The sequence below is a fragment of the Cryptomeria japonica genome, chromosome 10 (assembly GCF_030272615.1).
Source record: "Cryptomeria japonica chromosome 10, Sugi_1.0, whole genome shotgun sequence".
NCBI classification, from domain to species: Eukaryota; Viridiplantae; Streptophyta; class Pinopsida; order Cupressales; family Cupressaceae; genus Cryptomeria; species Cryptomeria japonica.
Window position 1 is genome coordinate 856,155,802 of NC_081414.1, and position 19,982 is coordinate 856,175,783.

The following is a 19,982-nucleotide window of genomic DNA, read 5'->3' on the forward strand; positions in this document are numbered from 1 at the left end:
CATTGATTATCCAGGTGTGTGCAATTGCTTTCATTACCTTCACGAGAATATTGTAAAGTCAAAGGATCCAGTGAGACTAGCTACGTAAGATGTCCATACTTCGCAAGCGGCCAATTATAACCTCATGAATATTGCTCCACTGCCGGCCAGGCATCTATAACCCCGGTGGAGTTACTTGCATATTCCCACTAGCTAATTTAGATATTTCATTTCTTTGCATTTCTTTGTATTGCTTTCTTTTCTTTTTTCTTTTTGCATACTTTCAAATTCCGTTAATTCATTTGGCTCGTAAGTAATAAACTTACTTGGGTTCGAGAATTATAATGGCATTGAAGCAGGATATATAGGTTTTTCACTAGTCACAACTTCACCTGAGAATTTATAATAACTCGGATAAAATTAATGTTTAAAATATAATAACCAAATGATGTCAGCATCAAAATACAATAAAAGTTTTCCTATCCTGTCAAATATGGATTCAACCTATGTTACACTATACAAAAACAATCTCTAATTCAAGAACTTCATGAGGTATCGCTCAAGAAATGGACTAAACAAAACCTGGTGAAATGCAAAGTGTGTCTTAACAACAACTCCCACATCACAAGCGGATATCCCTCAGAACTAGCACCTAAGCAAAACCGACCTAAAACCTAAAGCAGTACCGGAAGCAAAAATAAACTAAGGCAAACCAAAGCAAACCTATTCTAACTATGATACAAGGGGTAGGCTTCAAAAGAAACCTAAGGTTGGAAGTAATGCTTGAGGAATTGTCCATTGACGGGCAACGAAACATCCTCACCAGTTAATGTTTTCAGCTTGAATGCATTGTCTCCCAGTATCTCAACAATCTGATAAGGGCCTTTCTATAGTTTGTCAAATTTGTCATGATCTCTCCCTTCTTTCATGGGCTTTGTCGCAATATAGCACTAGGTCAGAAATCCTAAAGGCTTTTACCTGTGCTTGTCTGTCAAACCATCTCTTAACTACGCCCTGATGTTTGGCGAAATTCTCTAATGCTTTATCTCTCTTTTCTTCTAAATTCATCAACTGTGTCAGTCTCATTTGCACTCTGTCTTCGCCCTCCATATAATCTTGTATGAATCTCAATGTAGGAATTCTCAGTTGTACGGGGAAGACAGGCTCTTGGCCATATACCAGAAAATATGGGGATGTCCCCAATGAATTCTTAACTCTCGTTCTATCCGCCCAAAGGGCGAATCTCAATTGTGTGTGCCAATCCTTCTAATTTTTCTCTAACAATTTCTTAATCACACTCAACAAATTCTTATTTGTTGATTTGGCTAACCCATTACCCTGAGGATAATAATTCGGTGAAAACTTAAGGGTTATACCATATTCAAAAGCCCATTTTGAAAATTTTAATGATGTAAAGGAAGAACCATTATCACAAACAATAGCATGTGGACAACCAAACCTAGTAATGATGTTCTCTTCTAAAAATTTAATCACGACATCAGTTGTACATAACTTCAAAGCTTGAGCTTTTGACCACCGAGTATAGTAATCAGTCACGATTAGAATGTACCTGTGTTGCGCAGAGGAAGGTGGATTGATCATACCAATGAAGTTGATACCCTACATAGCGAAAGGTCTGGACTCGATCACGGGTTGCAGCGGCATGGCCGGATTCTTCTCTCGAACTGCAGCAACCTGGCATGTGTGACACGTCTTCACATGTTCATGAGTATCTCGAAACAAGGTAGGCCAGTAATAGCCTGCTCTCAAAATTTGGTGCGCAGTAGCCAAGCTTGCACCATGAGCTGTCCCAAATCTGTTGTGAAAATGTTCCACAATCTGTTTAGCTTCATTCTTTCCAACACATCTCAAATATATTCCTTCATGATTTCTTCGGTACAAACCGAGCCTTGTAACATAAAATTTTGGCACCTCAATTTTAATGTTCTCTTATGAGGGGGACTCATATGCGTGGGGCATCTATGGTTCAATAAATAGCAGACAATATCTTTATACCATTCATCTGGAGTGACATCTTCAATTGCATAGACTTGTTGGACTAGTCCGGGTCCATCAACTGCTAGAGTCTGCGCTAAGGCTTGACCTCGAACAAGTCTCATTGGTTGTATCTCAATGTTGTACTCTTGGATAGTGGCAACCCACTTTCCTCTTCTTTCTCCTAATTCATTCTGCATAAGGAGTGTCTTAACTGGTGCATCTGGGATAATGGCATGAACATTTGTCCTCAAAACGTAATGTTTGAATTTCTTTATTGCTTTCACCAAAGCATAAGCTTGTTTCTCTACGTTTAGATATCTTAGCTCCGCATCTTTCAACGGTGCGCTCATAAATGCTATGGGATGTTCATCTTTATCTTTGTTCTTCTGTGTAAGGACTGCAACACAAGTATGTTATGAGGAGAATGAATACACATAAAAAGGCCTCGCATAATCAAGACTGACCAAAACAGGAGCCTCAACGATGGTGGACTTGATTTCTTCAAATGCTTTCTTTGCTTATGTCATCCAATCCATCTTAGCATCTTTCTTCAACATTTCATTCAGTGGTCGTATTATCTCAGCAAATCTAGAGATAAATTTCCTGACAAAATTAATCTTACCAAAGAAGGACTTCAGTTCTTTCTTACTGTTCAGGAGGTTTATCTTAGATATAGCCTCAACTCTTTTTGGATCAATGGAGATTCCTTTCTCTGAGATAATATGTCCTAACAATTTACCTTCTGTAACCTCGAATATGCATTTCTTGGGATTAAGAGATATCCCGTACTTTCTGCATCTTTGAAATACCTTTCGCAAATCTTCAATATGATCTTCTCTTTAACTTGAGAAAATTGTAATGTCACCCATGTAAATAATGATGCATTTTCCAATTAAATCTTGAAATGCAATGTCCATAGCTCTCTGGAATGTGGCTCCAACATTGATTAAGCCAAATGGCATCCTTCTGTATGCAAACGTACCCCACTTTGTGGTGAAGGCTGTCTTTAATCTATCTTCATATTCTACCATCACCTGATTGTATCCTTAATATCCGTCCAAAAAGGACATCATCTGCGATCCATTCACAATCTGTAAAACCTCATCCAATGATGGAAGTGGGTAGTTATCTTTTTCTGATGCTCTATTTAAATTCTTGAAATCAACACAAAGCCTTATCTCTCCACTCTTCTTTCTAACTGGGACTAGATTGGCGACCCACGTCGAGTGTCGCACATGAAAGATAATCCTTGCTGATAACAATTTCTTCACTTCTTGATATATGAGGGGCTCCAACAAAGGGTTCACTGGCCTCTGTCTCTGCCTAAATGGCTTATTGTCTGGTTTCAAGGGAATAGGATGTGTAATGATTGATGTATCATATGTCTTCAAATCATCATATCCCCATGCAATCACATCGGGAAAATCTCTCATGTTCTTTAATATGCCTTCCCTTTCACTGGGTGTGCATGTTTTCCCTATGAATATATTCTTAACTTCTTTGCCATTTCCCAAATTCACCGTTTCACAGGCACTTCCACTTGAGTCATGCAATCTTTCAATCTTCATTTTATCTCTATCAAATATTCTTTCTAGCTCTATCATTCCCTTAGGAATGAAGTTTGTCTTCAAATCTAGGATACCATCTAAATCATATTCTGCTTCTTCAGCTTCCTCTTCATCAATAACTTGACTCAGGAAAATATCTGTATTTGTCAGAAAATCCAATATATGCTTATCATCTTCAAAAACTTGGAAATTGGTGACATTATCTGACACAGATGGAATTGATGCGAGTTCCACTGTAAACTTCTTTAATCCTTCCATGGCGATGGGTGCCAAAGAACTAGCAGCTTGTGCAAGCACATTTGCCACTTGATTCTATGATCTGTATATTGACTTGATATTGAAAGCATCAAAGCTCTCGATGAGATCCCATATCCTGTTGCAGTATTTTGTCAATCTTTTGTCATGGCAGACATATTGTTTTCACATTTGTCTTACTACAATCTCCGAATCTCCGAATACATGTAAAATCTTCACTTTCTTCTGAATGGCTAACAACAATCCATGAACTAAGGATTCATACTCAACAACATTGTTCGTACATGGAAACTGCAATCTGTGGGAGGCCAAATAAGTTTCCCCAGAGGGACTTATCAATTCAAATCCAACTCCTGATCCTTTCTTTGACTTTGAACCATCAAATCTCAATGTCCAAACTTGATCTTCGTCATGTATTTCTTCTTGGGTTTTATCTATAATTTCTTCATCTGGCCTAGGAGAGGCCTCTCTAATTTCTTGAAGTGTCAGAATTTCAGGAATTCTCTTGTGTATCTGATTCAAAGCTACCTTGCACATTGCGCAAGAGAATTCAGAATGAGCAGTATCGTGAATTCAGCACCAATTAGGCAACAATAGATTTTGAATGCGAGCAGGATTGCCTAACTCAACTCCCTGTTGGATATTCTTGAATACAAATCCTCTGAAACTTTCAAACATATCAATTTCCTCATTTGTATCATGATCACTTTCTACTACAACTTCCGTGGAATTCACAATCTCATGATTTTCTTCTATCTTTTCAACTGGGTTTTGAAGCATCAAAACCTCTGCAACTGTTGGTCTGTAATTCCCTAGATCTATTTCTAGGAAAAGAATTTCATTGTTTTCCCCATATTCTGTTATCATCAATCTTAATCTTGGGGTACTATCAATCTTGATCTGGTTCGGTACACCTCTCCATGGCAGCCACAGGTGAGAGAAATCAGTTGAAAAGTAACCATTCAGTCTTCGTGACCAATTTAGACTCAGGAGCATGCCATATCCGTCTGGAATGTCTACAACTAATATATCTATGAAGTGCTGGACTCTTGGATCTACAGCCAACTGCATATGAATATTGTTTAACTCTCCAATCACAGGTACCTCTGTCTTATCTAATTGTGTAACTCTTTTACTAATCTGTATGGGAATGAGACCCAATTTCTCGCATATAGCCTTTGGTATTACATTACTTGAAGCTCCGGAATCCACCAGACAATTATGCAATAGCTTGCTGAAAATCCTTAGTGAAAGCAAGAATGGGGCTGGTTCATCTTGATAATTCACTGCTGGCTTATCCCTATGGACTTGCAAGCTTTCTTCTTTTTTCACACTTTCTTTGGAAACTTCATCTTTTTTAACCGTGCTCTCGACAAAAGCAATCTCACTCTTAGGAGGGATTTCACCCTTGGTAGGATTTTCAGTCACAACTGGCAAATCCGTAACTCTCTTTACATTATCTCTTGTGAGAAAAGCTTTGCCTTCTAGCATATCTTCTTTCTTTGGCACATCTGCCGTCTTCACTAATTCTTCTTTCTTGGGCATATTAGATGAATCTTGAACCATACATGCCTCTTCTGACAACTGTTGAATATTTGGTTCATCTTGAACCACATTTATGCTCGCTTGAGGAACACTTGAACTTCTCAGAATGTTGGAACTGGTTTGAGCTGTTGCTCTCCCGACAGTATTCTCATTTAATCCATTCATTAATGTATCTCTGATATCAGGCACCTTCATTAGTTCGAACAATGGTAGCCTTACCTTGACTTTCTTGAATTCTTCTAACACACACAAACCCAACCGCTTCAACTCCTCTCTTGGAGGGGGAAGGTTCTTTTGTCTATACTCAGGTGAATCTTGTGGATAGCTTGGTGTATTGCTAGCACTTGGATTTGGTGGCGTAGCAAAATTGTTCGGAGGAACGGAAGTAGTTAAAGGCTCTTGATTCCTTTGATTCCTCTGATAAACTCTTGGTCCAGTGTTTCCTGATGACTGATGAAACACTTTTTTAATTCCTTCAACTAAAACACTGTTACTCAATGGTGGGAAATAATAGTCTGGATCTTCAATAGGTCCATTGGCTGAAGCAGGTGGGAACTGAGAATTAGGCGGAACCATAGGTCCATTCGCCGATTCTGGAGGAAATCTTCCACCTTGTTCGCACATTAGACTTTCTTCATAAACTGGAGGAAACTTGAAATCCTCAATGATTAATGCTTGGTCATATCTTGCAGTTGGAACAATTTCATACCCCGTTGTTGGAATGTTTTCTGGAGCTTCATTATTTCGCACTTCTACTGGAAAATGTCAGCAGCGACCTTGAATTCGGGACAATGCAACTCTGAATGCTGACTAGTGTTGTGTAATCTGCACCAATTTGATAAGGCAACCTCCACAAGGAAGACTCTGTCAGCCGGTCGACTTTCCAAAGCAAGCGGATTTTCCAGGGGTGATGGCACATTTCTATTGTTGGGTGCAGTATTCCATGTTCTCTTCTGACAGTTTAGATTATTGCCACGATATCCTTGGTTATTCTGGTTGTTGTTCTGATAATTCTGATTGTTACTTTGGTAACCTTGATTGTTATTTTGATTACCACCTTGATAATTTCTATGCATACTGTAGAGCTGATTGTTCAGGTTCCTCAAATGAGTAACCTCTGTAGATAATTTCTTTACTTGATCTATTAACTCTTTCATTTCTTCTTTCTCCTCTTGTGTCCTCGTGGATGTCACGACATTTTGCAGGTACACTGGATGCGTTTGTGGAGCTTGAGAAATGGGTGCTCCAGGATGGAGTACCAATGGATTTGATGGCTGAGCAACTGGATATATCGGTTGTGGAACTTGATTCATTATCGGCATATGAATCACCAAAGCTTCGTTTAAATTTTGAATTTGATTTGTGGCTGCGGGTGACCCCAAATTGAGCAAAGGTCCACTATGATTCTGACGTAATATTTTACTAACTTCTATTGCCTTCGCGTATGCTTCGTTCAAATTTGTTGGAGAGGGAGGAGTTCGCACAAACATAGCTGTAAGTGGATCTAAAGCATGATAATATATCTCTTGAGCATCTGGAATGAGATAAGGAGTCTGCAACCTTGTGTAAGCTTTCTGGAATCAGTTGTTGAATGAATTGATAGGTTTGTTCTCTTGTCTTTTGCACTCAACAAATTGTCTATGCAACTCCGATGGGGAAATTTGGATTCCAAACTTTCCAATGAATGTTTCTTTTAATTCCTCCCATGAGGTAATGGATCCTGTAGGTAAATGGATGAACCAATGATACGCTTCTTCTCCCAAGGAATAGGAAAAAAGCCTGCAAGCAACATCTCCATACTCAATTGGTCTATTTCTCAAATGGTCTTCAAACATCTTGATGTGATCTTTTGTTGTTCGGCTTGAGTTGCTAGCATTGTACTTTGAACAAAAATTCTCCGGATTCTTCGGCATCTCATGAATGTCATTGAAAGTGAGCGGTGACGGGTTGGTAAGCAACCAGGTAGCATCGTTTGGGGGTGGTCCTTGATTCTGGGCCATCTCTTGGTCTTCTTGTTGAGACTGTTGATCTTCCTCTTGATTTGGATCTGGAAAAGTATTGTCTTCTCTCAGCACGTCCCTTGGATTGAATAATATATCTCTATCTGCTATATCTGAACTCGGTGAAGTCTCCCGCCTTCCAAGTCTGGATCTGCGAGGAGTCCTCAACTCGCAATGTCTTCGATCTCCAGGAGTGGATCTTAGAATTCTTTGAAGTCTCTCAGGTGAAAAGGAATTGATGCGATCCAGCGTGATCTATCTATGATCAATCTGGACTACTTGTAATCTTTGAGCAAGTAAATCTCTTTCAATCCGCTCCTCAATTTGTTCGTCAATTCGTTCAGCTATCTCTTCTTCTTCTTCCAAGATAAGAGAAACTCCAATGTATTGTGGTGCACTTGTTTTCACTTCCTTGGCAAAGTTTTTCAAACTAGATATAATCTTTCTTTCGTCTCCCAGGTTCGGTTGCTTGAACTCAAGTTCATCCAATTCAAGCTCGTTCATTCTATCATGATTAGGAAGCACCATGGTATCTCATACTAACTTAAAATCTTCAACAGGTTCAATTTCATCCAGGCTAATTGGTAGACTGATTCTCACGATCAACTGCTCCAAGAACAATGATAATCAGAGGCAAGCTTCCCAACTGCTCTTCTTTGTCCATTGCATTGTTCTTGCAAGCAACCAAAAAAGTTAATTATGGTGCAGTTTTTGTCATTTGTCCACCCATCGAAAAGAATAGTGCAGCCATATTTTTTCCAGTCTTTTTTTAGTTTTCCACTTCTCTTGCCCTATCAACTACATTTGTGAGCAACCTACAAGTACAAAGTGAAATTAGGTCTTAGTACACAATTTTGATTAAAAAAACAAGAAAAACATTAAAAAATGAAAACAAGTGGACTAAGTTATAACCTCCCACCCAAGCCCTTGTGAGAATTGGCCTTGTATCCTTTTCTTGAAACTATCAATGTGGTAACCAAATTAAGCCAATAAGGATTGTCTGCCAGATTGAATGGGATGTTGTTGAAGTACCAAAAATTGGCACATGCAATGTCTGTTTTCTCATGCACCTCCCTATTCCACCCAGTTGCCTCTAATGATGGTTGTGCTCCAATTGTTTTCTTGGGCACAAAATAATCACCTATAGACTGTGGCATTGATGGTGATGCAGTAGGTTCTCTAATAGAAGTAGTTGAAGTGGTGGTGATGGATTTGCGGATACGTGGGCCACGAAGAGAGCCCACTATGCCCTAAAGTGCTTCTTCTTCTTCTTCTTCAAGGTCGATTGAAGCAGCTTGAGATTCAGCTATGGATGGTCTCATGGCTAGTTTTGCCCTCTCCCTTTGCAACTTTTTCTCTTCCCTAGCTACAAGTATGGCATTCATTTCTCTTTTTATTTTCTCTGTGGCCCCAGGACATCTCCTAGCATCATGCTTACTGAAACTTGCAAATGTGGTATTTGAGGCAGTTTATGCCTCCATAAAATAATCTTTCACATTTAATGCATATTACCTACCTAGGTTCCTGTCTTTCAAAGGCATACTTCCAAGCCCTATCTCTAGCACCTTTAGGACGAGTGCCTACATATTCAGATGGGAATGCATTTATTGATCGGGTAGACCCTAAAGTTGAACCAACTGTATTTGCCATTATAAATTAATGGTTAACCTACACATACAAAATGAAAACACAAAGTTAATATTTTAGTTAAAAAAAATTAGCAAACTAAATTAGTTTAAATAATTTCAGACATCATTGAAAGTTGAAAAATAAAATAAAAACTGTTAGGGTTTGAATTTTTTGAAAAACTAGAGGTTCTTGAAAAAACAGTGAAAAAATCATTAAAAATTGTCAAAAAATGGTGTTAAATCTTGTTCATTAGACTTTAAATCAATTCAAACTACATAGGAAAGGCCATTGTTGATTTTCTATTAACCTAGATGCAACAAAAAAGAAATAAAATGTTTAAAAAAACATAGAAAAAAAATCAGAAAATCTACTTGGGAATCTGATGTTGCTTTGAAAACCACTTCAAATCCACTTATAATTGACTAAAATTGATGGAAATCAGGTTGGAAATTTTGGGGAGGGTGTTTTTCCTCTTAGCAGAAAATTAGAACACACAAAATGTAAAAATGAATCACTTTTTTTTACATTTCTACCTTATGTTTTTGTGTCTGTGAGTTTTCGGCATGGACTCGCCGAGTTTTTGCCAAAAACTCTCTTGGTGAGTTTTTCTGGTGAGAAAATGGCGAATTTACTTGCCAGGCCAAAAAACTCACGAGTTTTTGACTACTCGCCGACTAGTCCATATATGCTACAAATAATCGTTAATGCTCCCAGTTCTCGGGAAAGCGACACCCAATAGGTATGAGCATCCCCATTTGTGTACCTTTTTGATGTTCATGCACTTCAATGCAAGTATCAACATTCTTTCTAGGGTATTAAGGACTCAAAGTTGAAATAGAGGGATTTTATGAAATATACCCAAATTCCTAACCAAAACTTGCTATGAGAACTTGTGTTCAAGCATCTAGATCTAAGGGAAAAAGCTCGTAGATTTGTTACAGAGAAGAGGATGAGAACCCTTTTCTTTTAGATGCCCAAAGATGAAACCCCTTTGGGTAGAAGGGCAATCTCACCTCCGAAGTCAAGTTTGATTGTTAACGATAGCAAATATTTGTTATTTTGAATCTTTTTGAGTTACAAGTTGTCATGGCTGTAAGAGTGTATTTTTAGTTGTTTTTGACTATTGTAGCAGCATAAAGTAATATATCATATGCTTAGTTGATAGAAGAAAGGTTTTGTTATTTTATCTTTATTTGTGAACCTGATTTGAAATTTGGGTTATCGTTATTGCTCTGTAATTGTAATATATCCCCCTTTATTTTTAAATTTTTTTTTCCCACAATTACATTCAACACAACACTTGTTAGGGTTAGCAAATGAAAACCAAATGCTGCTGAAAGTAACCCTCCACTTTTTGATCACCGAGAGCCCAATATGGGAGGGTGAGAGCATACAGTGATGAGGGTTTCATTAAATGCCAATAACTGAAAATGATTACAATCTTCGGGCGGCAAGCCAACCCCTTCCGCTTATACAACGAGATATTGAAAACAATGCAATCACTTGGCAGTAAACCAGCCAAGGACAAGCCAAAGAACTGAAGAATGCAATCACTCAATCACTTGTTCAGTGGGAGGACTAGAAATGAAATTCAAATCAACTCGACCGCTTATGCAGCGGGAGGACAATATTACAATATCCAGAATAGGCGGCAAAGTCAACCTCTTCCACTTATGCAGTTGAGTTGCAAAATCCTTGTCAAAAATAGCACTGCCGAGAATAGTATTTACTATAAATAGCATATTGCTAAAAATAGTGAGTGTTTCCAATGTGATTTTTACCACATTTTGAGCAGCTGCCAAACTTACTAAAAATAGCAAGTCTAGAAAAGGTCCTCAGATTGGTTTGCATGTTATACCATTGCAAAGCTCTTAGAAAACCCAGAAAAACCTAGAGAACTCAACTGCTTTTGCCTGCACTTACTAAAAATAGTATGTTCTTCAAACTCCATAACTTGCTATGCAGGTACCCTCACTGCGAAGCTTTCTGAAAACCCAGAAGGAATTGAGAATCCAAATTGGCTAATTCCAACATGTAAGCCTTTGAAATAGCAGAAACATCCTCCCGGAGGTAGGAAACCCTAATTTCTACTTCCAACTAGCCTACGGGTCTTCGGAATAGGCTAATAGCCCCCAAAACAAATTAGAGTGGAAAAGGGGACATTACAGTCCGCCCTTCCCAAAATTGCTTGTCGTCAAGCAATGCTGCCACAACTCCAGAAAATTTTAAATTGATCATCACCAAGGCAAGTACGATCCCAGGGTCCCATATTTGTCTTAGGAAGATCCCACCATGCCGATGTTGCGCCACACTGATCCTATTAGTGAAATCACCACACCAAAACTGCATTAACCTCTCTTGTAATTCCAAAATGTGACCATCTATGATACTCAAATTGAAAACTCTTGAAGGACTGGAATCAATATCATGCAACATCTCATGCCCATAAAGCTCTAAGTAATTTATATCGACAATGCCATTGTTTATCATAAGCCTGGGGAAAAGGAAATAAAGTCTATTCAACTCACAATCAAACTCCACAACATATCTCTCCAAGGTGTCAAGCAAAGCCATGACTGCAAATATGACTTCTCCAAATCTCCCTACAAAGAGGAAAACAATCATTTGCAGGAGATCAACAAACTCATTCTCATAACTACATTTGAATCTACTAGGCCTCAATTGAATTATTTTGATACAACCATGGAGACTTCTGAGATCTCTTATAGTTCCGACCCCAAACTTCTCAGAATGATGAACCATAGAGAGCAAATGTTTGCTGTCCCAATCATAAGTAGCAGAGAGGGTATAAGAATAACCACTAGTTAGAGCTTGAACACTTAACATACACAAATACTGATAGCCCCAACTCGCTATATCTCTCGTTTGAGACCATAAACCCGTCCTGCCAGGAGACTGTGAAGTCTGAAAAAGAGTACACCAGCAGCCCACCAAGTCTGAGATGATTGACTTTAGAGCTAATTTTAGGAAAATCAGCATCCAAGAAGATGAACAGCTGCTGCAACACAGGAAATCGTCATCCAAAACAACACATTTGCTCACATTAAAGGCTGGAAATATGCTTTCTAGTGACTCCAACTCCACATAGAACCATTCTTTGTTCAAAATATCTTCCCAATCCACTAGTTGATGAGCAAAAGGAACCATCAAATGGCTGGTAAAGAAGGGAACAACACCATCAAGACTAAAAGTTTGTTCCTTATCCCTCCAATGATCCTTCTTTCCACATGTAATAAGCTCCATCAGATCATGTTGACGATCTCGAGCCTGGATTCCCAACTGAAAGTGATTTTCAACACATTGAAAAGAAAACTCAACACATTCCCAAGTGCTAGTGAGGACCAAGTGCATACTTAAGAAATTGATGTCTCCTCCAGTGAACCCTTGAAGCCTAACCATGAAAGCTTCAACAACATTGGAGTATGGAGCAAATGTTGTCCTCAAATCCAACTCCGAAAATGGACTAGTATGAGCCTTATTATCATTCAACCCAAGGAATAGGTTATCAAGCATGCAATCACCATGTTTTGGTCCTTCTTTGTCCCCTACTTCATGAGTAACAAGTCTGAAATCTTCACTCCTTGCTGCTGCAATGAAACCTTGTACAACCACTAAATTGTGTTTCGACAACACCTTGATGTCAAAGATATTGAAATCATCTTGATTCAACACTTCCCAAGTAGAGTTTTCATCCTCAATCACACTCATGCATTTTGTATGTTAGCAAATGAATTCGTCATTGTGCTTTCTTTACCAATTTGCCCAATGGACAGCAACAAAACATTGCAACATTGGATAAACCATCACGGAGAAGGATGATTTTCCTCTGCTTTCAAAGAGGAGCAGCTCCCTCAAATGTTAATTTTATATTTCAAAATAATCCCTCCTTTCCAAGAAATAAATAATTGTGACCAGAATAAAATATGAACATTTATTAATAGCACAAAGTCTATTAATAATTTTGGTATAATTAATATGGAAAATGAAATAAATGCTTGTACAAAGAAACATATAAATGAATATTAAGAGCACACAGTCTTTCAATATCCATAAAATCCTCCAATGAATAATTGTAAATATTGATAAAACATAGTTTATCAATATTTCTCCAAATCGGTGATACAAAGGCCACTCTCTTTGATCAGCACAAAGACTTTCAAAGATAAATTCATGAGATAAAGCAATTATTCTTTTATCAAGCCTGTATTTCAACTACGAGTAAAAACAATAAACTCTGGTTACAAATCTCTTTTTTTTTTCCGTAGAGGAGAGCATCCCTCAACAATAAAAATAATCCCCTTTTAAAGAATTCATCCATAACTAAAGTAGTTGGGTAACTACCCGTAACTTCCCTTTTACCCAACTTTCTTTTTCAACAATTTTTCCTCCCAATTTTGATTTACCCACTTACATTTCTTTTTCACTTTCATTAAGATTTCTACATATTTGTGTACAATGATTCTACACATTACAATAAAAATTAATTCTTGAAAGAATTAATTTACATGAAAGGTAAAAATCTTTGACTGAATTTCACCTAATTTTCACTTGACATAATTTGATATTTATCTATTTTGCACAATATGATAATATTTAATTCTTAAAGAATTAAATATTAGTACAAAATAATTTATTAAGCCCTTATTAAATGAAAAATTAATGTCCATTTTTCATAATTAGCCAGTGAAAGGGTTACCTAAGATTTTAAAAAACAAATCATAAGGTAACATTGTATCAAGTAGCCTTGGAAGATTACTAATCACAAAACGTGGCACATCCTCATGATTTGACATCACATCATCCATACACTGGGAACCATACTTAGTCTCATGTTCGGTCACTTCACCACATGTATTATCATCCATCACGAAGAGAGGGTTATCATAACTTTTCTCAATACCCACTTCAAAGAATGGGTTATCAAGAACCTGGAAGCCATCCCACTCATAAGAATACAAAGATGGTGTACTGCTGATGGGCTGCAAGAAAAAATCAGAACTTTGTTTCTTGCAATTGCTGCTCCCATAGCTGCTCCAAGACTCTTGTCTAACTCCACCAACTAGCTGAAAATGCTCAATATCAAAAATAGGATTAGGCTTCACTAATTCTTCGAGCCTTTGATTACAATCAAAATTTCCAATCTTGTCTTCAACAACTCCTTGGTTGTCCCTAGTCTCACACCCCACATCATCCACGAAATGACATTGCTCAACACTAAGATGATGATCAACACTGTGCACTAATAAATCTGATTTATGTTCAAGAACATTATCAAACCCTTCAATATCAGGAGCCTTATAGACTGTTAAATCTGCTCCCTCCTCATTGTCACTTTGATCAAGTGAGAAGGGAGCCCCAAGATCAAGTGTAACGTCACCATTGTTTGCTAATATAGAATCCTCTTCAAGTTCCTTTTCATCATCCGGATCAAAGGGAAATTCATCCCACCCTGTCTCCTCATTGTCCTTACCCGCCTTCACACCTGGATCCCAAACACTAAAAGGCTGATTGCTTTGCTCAGTTAAAAAGTGCTCACCATAGCTCCAAGTATCATCCAACTTATATCTTGAATTGTCTCTGGGTTTCCACACATTGTTATTATCACCAAGTGCAATGCTAGAACCAAGTGATGTTCCATCTTCCCACTCAAAAAGTGGATTGTCATATGTTTTCACTATACTCATCTCAAACAATGGGTTATCATTAGAAACCACAAACTGATTTTCCAAAGAAAGTGAATTGCTGCTATGATTAATACCAAAATCAGAATCTTTGTCATACCATCCAACTGCGATTCCATGGCTGTCCCAAGTCTCATGTACCTCCTCTTCAAAGCTTGTCTCATCATCATTTTTAGCTAATTGGTGAACATCATCATAGTCATCAAATCCCAAACTATGGTTTGACACCTTGCCAGGATGAGGTGAAGGTGATGAAACAATGCTAGACTCAATTAGTGGGGAACCAAAACAATTCATATCTCCTTGTGGCTGATCTATCATAGCTGGTTCTATAATCTCAATGATAGTATCTTCTTCAATCTTCATTTGCTCTTCCTTTGGAAGCACATGAATGCATTCAACACCATCACTAGCTCCATAAGAAACATTAAGGGGTTCATCATGCACAACCTCAAATGTTGATTTTTCTTCTTCTGACATTGGTCTGAAGGACAAATAATTGTCCAACTTCTGAACCCGTGATCTAGTAGAACACTTATCACTACCGTCAAAGTGGGCTTGAGTAACCTTTCCAAGGGCTTGTTGATAATCTCATGGAGCATAAGGGCGGTTATCATATCTTGCACCACTCTTCTTTTGTTGGTTCATAAACTGGTCCAAGGTGAGGATATTCCGAATCTTTACGAGGAGAGAAGCATACTACACGTAACTATTCCTTATTTCATCCACTATTGGTATCTCAATTTCAGCTTGAGGCACTTCTTTGGGTAGGAAGACGGGTCGCAAAGGTCTTGATACTGACCCTCGAGGGTTATTATAAGTGCTAGCTTCAAGTCCATTAGTGGGCTGATTAGGGGTCCCACCATAATTCTGATTAAGTTTGGCCAATAACTGTGACATCATATCCATCATGGTATCAAACTTATTCTCAATTCTCTCCACAACCACATTTGCATCATTTTGACCAAATATTCTCTCTCCCTTTGAATCCACTGAATCTGCTGAATCAACTTCCTGGTCTCTGTTTTTCAAAACTTCTGAAAAAGTTTCCTCTACTGGCATTGACGGTAGCTGAAACTGCTGCCTTCTTTGTTCTCGATTATAGTGTCTGATATCTCTGTCACTCATGCAACCCTTTTGTCACACAGGGTGGCAGGAAGTGTGGCTCTGATACCACTGTAATATCCCCCTTAATTTTTTTAAATTTTTTTCCCACAATTACATTCAACACAACACTTGTTAGGGTTAGGAAATGAAAACCAAATGCTACTGAATGTAACCCTCCACTTTCTGATCACCGAGAGCCCAATTTGGGAGGGTGAGAGCATACAGTGACGAGGGATTGTTAGATGCCAATAACGGAAAATGATTACTATCTTCGGTCGGCAAGCCAACCCCTTCCGTTTATACAACGGGATATTGAAAACAATGCAATCACTTGGCGGTAAACCAACCAAGGACAAGTCAAAGAACTAAAGAATGCAATCACTCAACCGCTTGTTCAGCAGGAGGACTAGAAATGAAATTCAAATCAACTCTACCACTTATGCAGCGGGAGGATAGTATTACAATATCCAGAATAGGCGGCATAGCCAACTTCTTCCACTTATGCAGTGGGACTTAAAGCAATAATCAAATCAGATGGCTGTTAGTACTCCTAACCAGCTTACAATGCATAATATGGATTACAAACTAAGAGAAATTACTATTCCAAGATAGGTGGCATGGCCAACATCTTCCACTTATGGAATGGGATAAGAAAGAACAATAGGAACTGCTGTTAGTACTACTACCAACATTACAATATGAATCATAGAAGTAAAGATTGGAGAACCAACAACTGCTAATAATAACCAAGTCCCTTCTTTCCACACCAATGAACTTACACACCCCAAAATCAGCTCCCAACACCAAAAGCTCAGGGCACACCAAGAAAGCTCTTCACACAACCAACTTCACATTCTGAAATTAACAATAACACACTGAAAATATGCAGACCAGCACGCTGCATACACACTAAAATGCTCACAACTTTCCCAAATCAACTCCGAATTGCATCAAATCAAAAGCAAATGAGAGATACAACATAGACAACACAAATAGAACCTCAAACCTGTACCGCGAACACCACAAACAATCAGCACACAACCCGAGGCAGACAAAGAAAGGGGGTGGCTTTGATGGGAAGTTCGAATTGCTACATAAAATCCAAATCAGCTTTTCAAGATCTGCAAAATTGTGAACTTTATCACCCAAGGCATAGAAAGTGATGGAGCCAATACCCAGAACCACACATCAATCACACAGGGAGTCACGAGCAAAAAACACCTTCAACACACACCACGATCAGCAACATGAACTCTCAAGAAAACACACCAAAACATTTGAAACTGACACAAAATTCTGCAACATTGTTCTTCAATCCACTCCTCTGAGTGAAGAGCAGTCTCTGGCTCGACTAGTTGCTATATTGCAAGCAAGAAATCAAGCTATGGCTAGGAGGGAAGCATTCCTCGAAGCTTTCACTCTGCATTTTGGGAGCATTTCATTATAAAAAATTCTTGGATACCAAATGAGAGCCCAAGGCCTGTATTTATAACTTTTTGCCTACCAAATTCAAATTCAAATGCTCTCCAAATGCACCCAAACCAAATGCCATTCCATTTCATCCACATTTGGCGTTGCATTTCATTTCATTTCCTTGCACAAGTTCGCCCAACTCACATTCACCCAAAATTGCCCTTTTTAATAAATATAAGTGTCATAAAATAAAGTGTAAAGTGGGCACCCAACTATGACTTCCAAATAAAAAATATTACTAAGGCAATATACTTTAAAATCGCCCCATTTGCCTTGAGTTATAATTCAATTATTAACACCATGACGACCCCCTTGAAGTCATATGCAAATTTCGCCCAAATAGACTTAGGATAAAATTAGTATTTTCTCCCCTCCTAAGTTGTCCATCCATAAAATAATCAAATATTAATACCTCATCCTAAGGTAGTAATATATTAAAAATACCTTCTCAAATACTGATTATTGCCAAATTGAGCCAGACATTGAAGTGCTGGAAATCACCAAAAATGAACTGAGTTGGAGCTTTGAACTGAACTGCTAAAAATAGTCATCTGAGTGAATACAAGATCCTGCCAGAAATAGCCACTTAGCTGAGTTGCAAAATCCCTGCCAAAAATAACACTGCCAAAAATAGTATTTACTATAAATAACATACTGCTAAAAATAGTCTGTGTTTCCAAAGTGATTTTTTACCACATTCTGAGTAGTTGCCAAACTTACTAAGAATAGTAAGTTCTCGAAAAGTTCCTCAGATTGGTTTGCATGTTATACCATTGCAAAGGTGTCAAAAAACCCCAAAAAACCAGAGAACTCAACTGCTTCTGCCTCCATTTACTAAAAATAGTAAGTTGATCAAACTCCATAACTTGCTATGCATGTACCCTCACTGCGAAGCTTTCTGAAAACTCAGAAGGAATCTAGAATCCAAACTGAGAAATTCCAACATGTAAGCCTTTGAAATAGCAAAAACATCCTCCCAGAGGTAGGAAACCCTAATTTTTGCTTCCGACTAGCCTACGGGTCTTCGGAATAGGTTAACGGTCCCTAAAACAAACTAGAGTGGAAAAGGGGACATTACAGTATTACCTTGAAGAAAATTTGGGTTATTAATGTAATGTAAAAATTGTGAAAATCTAGGTTTTGCTTGATTTAGTAAAAGATATTTAATGTGAAATTCGTCTATATTCCTTTTTTTGGCCTGATTTGTAATATAGGGTTGTTAATGTATTTGAAAATGCGAACTGTTTTTTTTTTTTTTTTTAGATTCGGGTAGAATAGATCAAAATTAATTATTTTAGACTAAAATAATGAATTTTGAAGTTTAATATTGAATTGTTAATATATCTAGTAAACCTTGATGTAATTTGGGGTTTAAAAGGTCTTGAGTAAATATATTTAAATTGGTTACATAAATTAGCCCCATTTTGGTCGGGACATTACATATAATAGCATAAAGATTTGTTTATGGTTGTACTAATTGCATATCAAAATATGAATTTTAAAGTAGATCCATGCTTTTGATCTCCCAAGAAGAGAGAAAATGTTTGGGATCAACAAGTTGCATTATGTTTCAACAATTTAAAGTTTAAACACAGACTTGATGCTTTACCTTTAGCTATTTCTTCATTATAGTACTTTTCTAATCTATTACCTGATTTATTTTTATAATAGCTATAACAAAAGGTGATATAAAATATATTTTGTTTTTCATGTACAAGAAAATATAAATTATAGTACTTTTCTAATCTATTTCCTGATTTATTTTTATAATAGCTATAACAAAAGGTGATATAAAATAAATGTTGTTTTTCATGTACAGGAAAATATAAAAAATATTTCAATATGCAATGCCAACTAAAAGGGAATAGTGCTGATGCTAAATTGACCAGCTGCAGTTTTACTATAATTCTAAGCAAAATTGTGTATAGACATTTCATGGAGTTCGACTCTAGTGCTATTCCTTAAGAACCAAAACTTAATTTCAGACTTATTTTTGAAGGAATTTGCAGAAGTCTAAAAGATTTCGAAAGTTTTCCTTCGCCTAAAAACTCTAAACAGGGCTATGCATATTCATTTCATGCAATTGACTCTAATCCTTCAAAATGAGGATTAAAATCTAATTATCAATTGTCACTACTTTTTGGAAATATCAATATGTTGAACTTAACATTATTATTGATATATAGTGAAGATTCGTTTTTATATTGGGTAAAACTTGTACCAGCAGCTGCTTATTTCTGAGCTTCCTCATTGTGTCTTTTGGTCTTGATCAAGCATTTGAACATACTTTACTGAACTTAATGGTATATTATAATCACACATTTGGACTTGATCAGCAGTTTGTTTGAACCAATTCTTTTCCTTATGCAAGAATGGTTAAATTCTAGTCAAAGGCTATCTTAGAGTGACTGATGAATGCAAGAGCAGGATATTTTTTAATAGGTTTTTAACATCATTCTTTTTAACCAAAAAAATCATTTTATACATGCCATTCTTTTGTGTAATTATCTCAAGATGTTTCATTTAATTATGTCCAACTGTGTTTTTAAGTGATTCCAGTTTTGGGTGTGCATGTTGCAGGGAGCTTGATGGCAATACCATAAGTGGGAATATACCTGAAGAATTGGGTGACTTGAAGAATCTTTTGAGCCTGGATCTGTCCCATAATAACATTAGTGGCTCAATACCTCCTACTTTAGGAAATTTGAAGAATTTGCATGTGCTGT

At 37.4% G+C, this 19,982-nt stretch overlaps 1 protein-coding gene across 5 annotated transcripts in view; it reads left to right on the plus strand.

Annotated features, from left to right (window-relative positions):
* The window catches only part of LOC131065179 (LRR receptor kinase BAK1), a 189,255-nt gene that overhangs the window by 79,439 nt on the left and 89,834 nt on the right, over window positions 1–19,982 (plus strand). For all 5 annotated transcript variants that reach the window (XM_057999626.2, XM_057999625.2, XM_057999623.2 and 2 more), the window contains exon 4: window positions 19,837–19,980. In XM_057999626.2, the coding sequence (XP_057855609.2) occupies window positions 19,837–19,980 (144 nt within the window). The remainder of the gene's footprint in view (window positions 1–19,836; window positions 19,981–19,982) is intronic.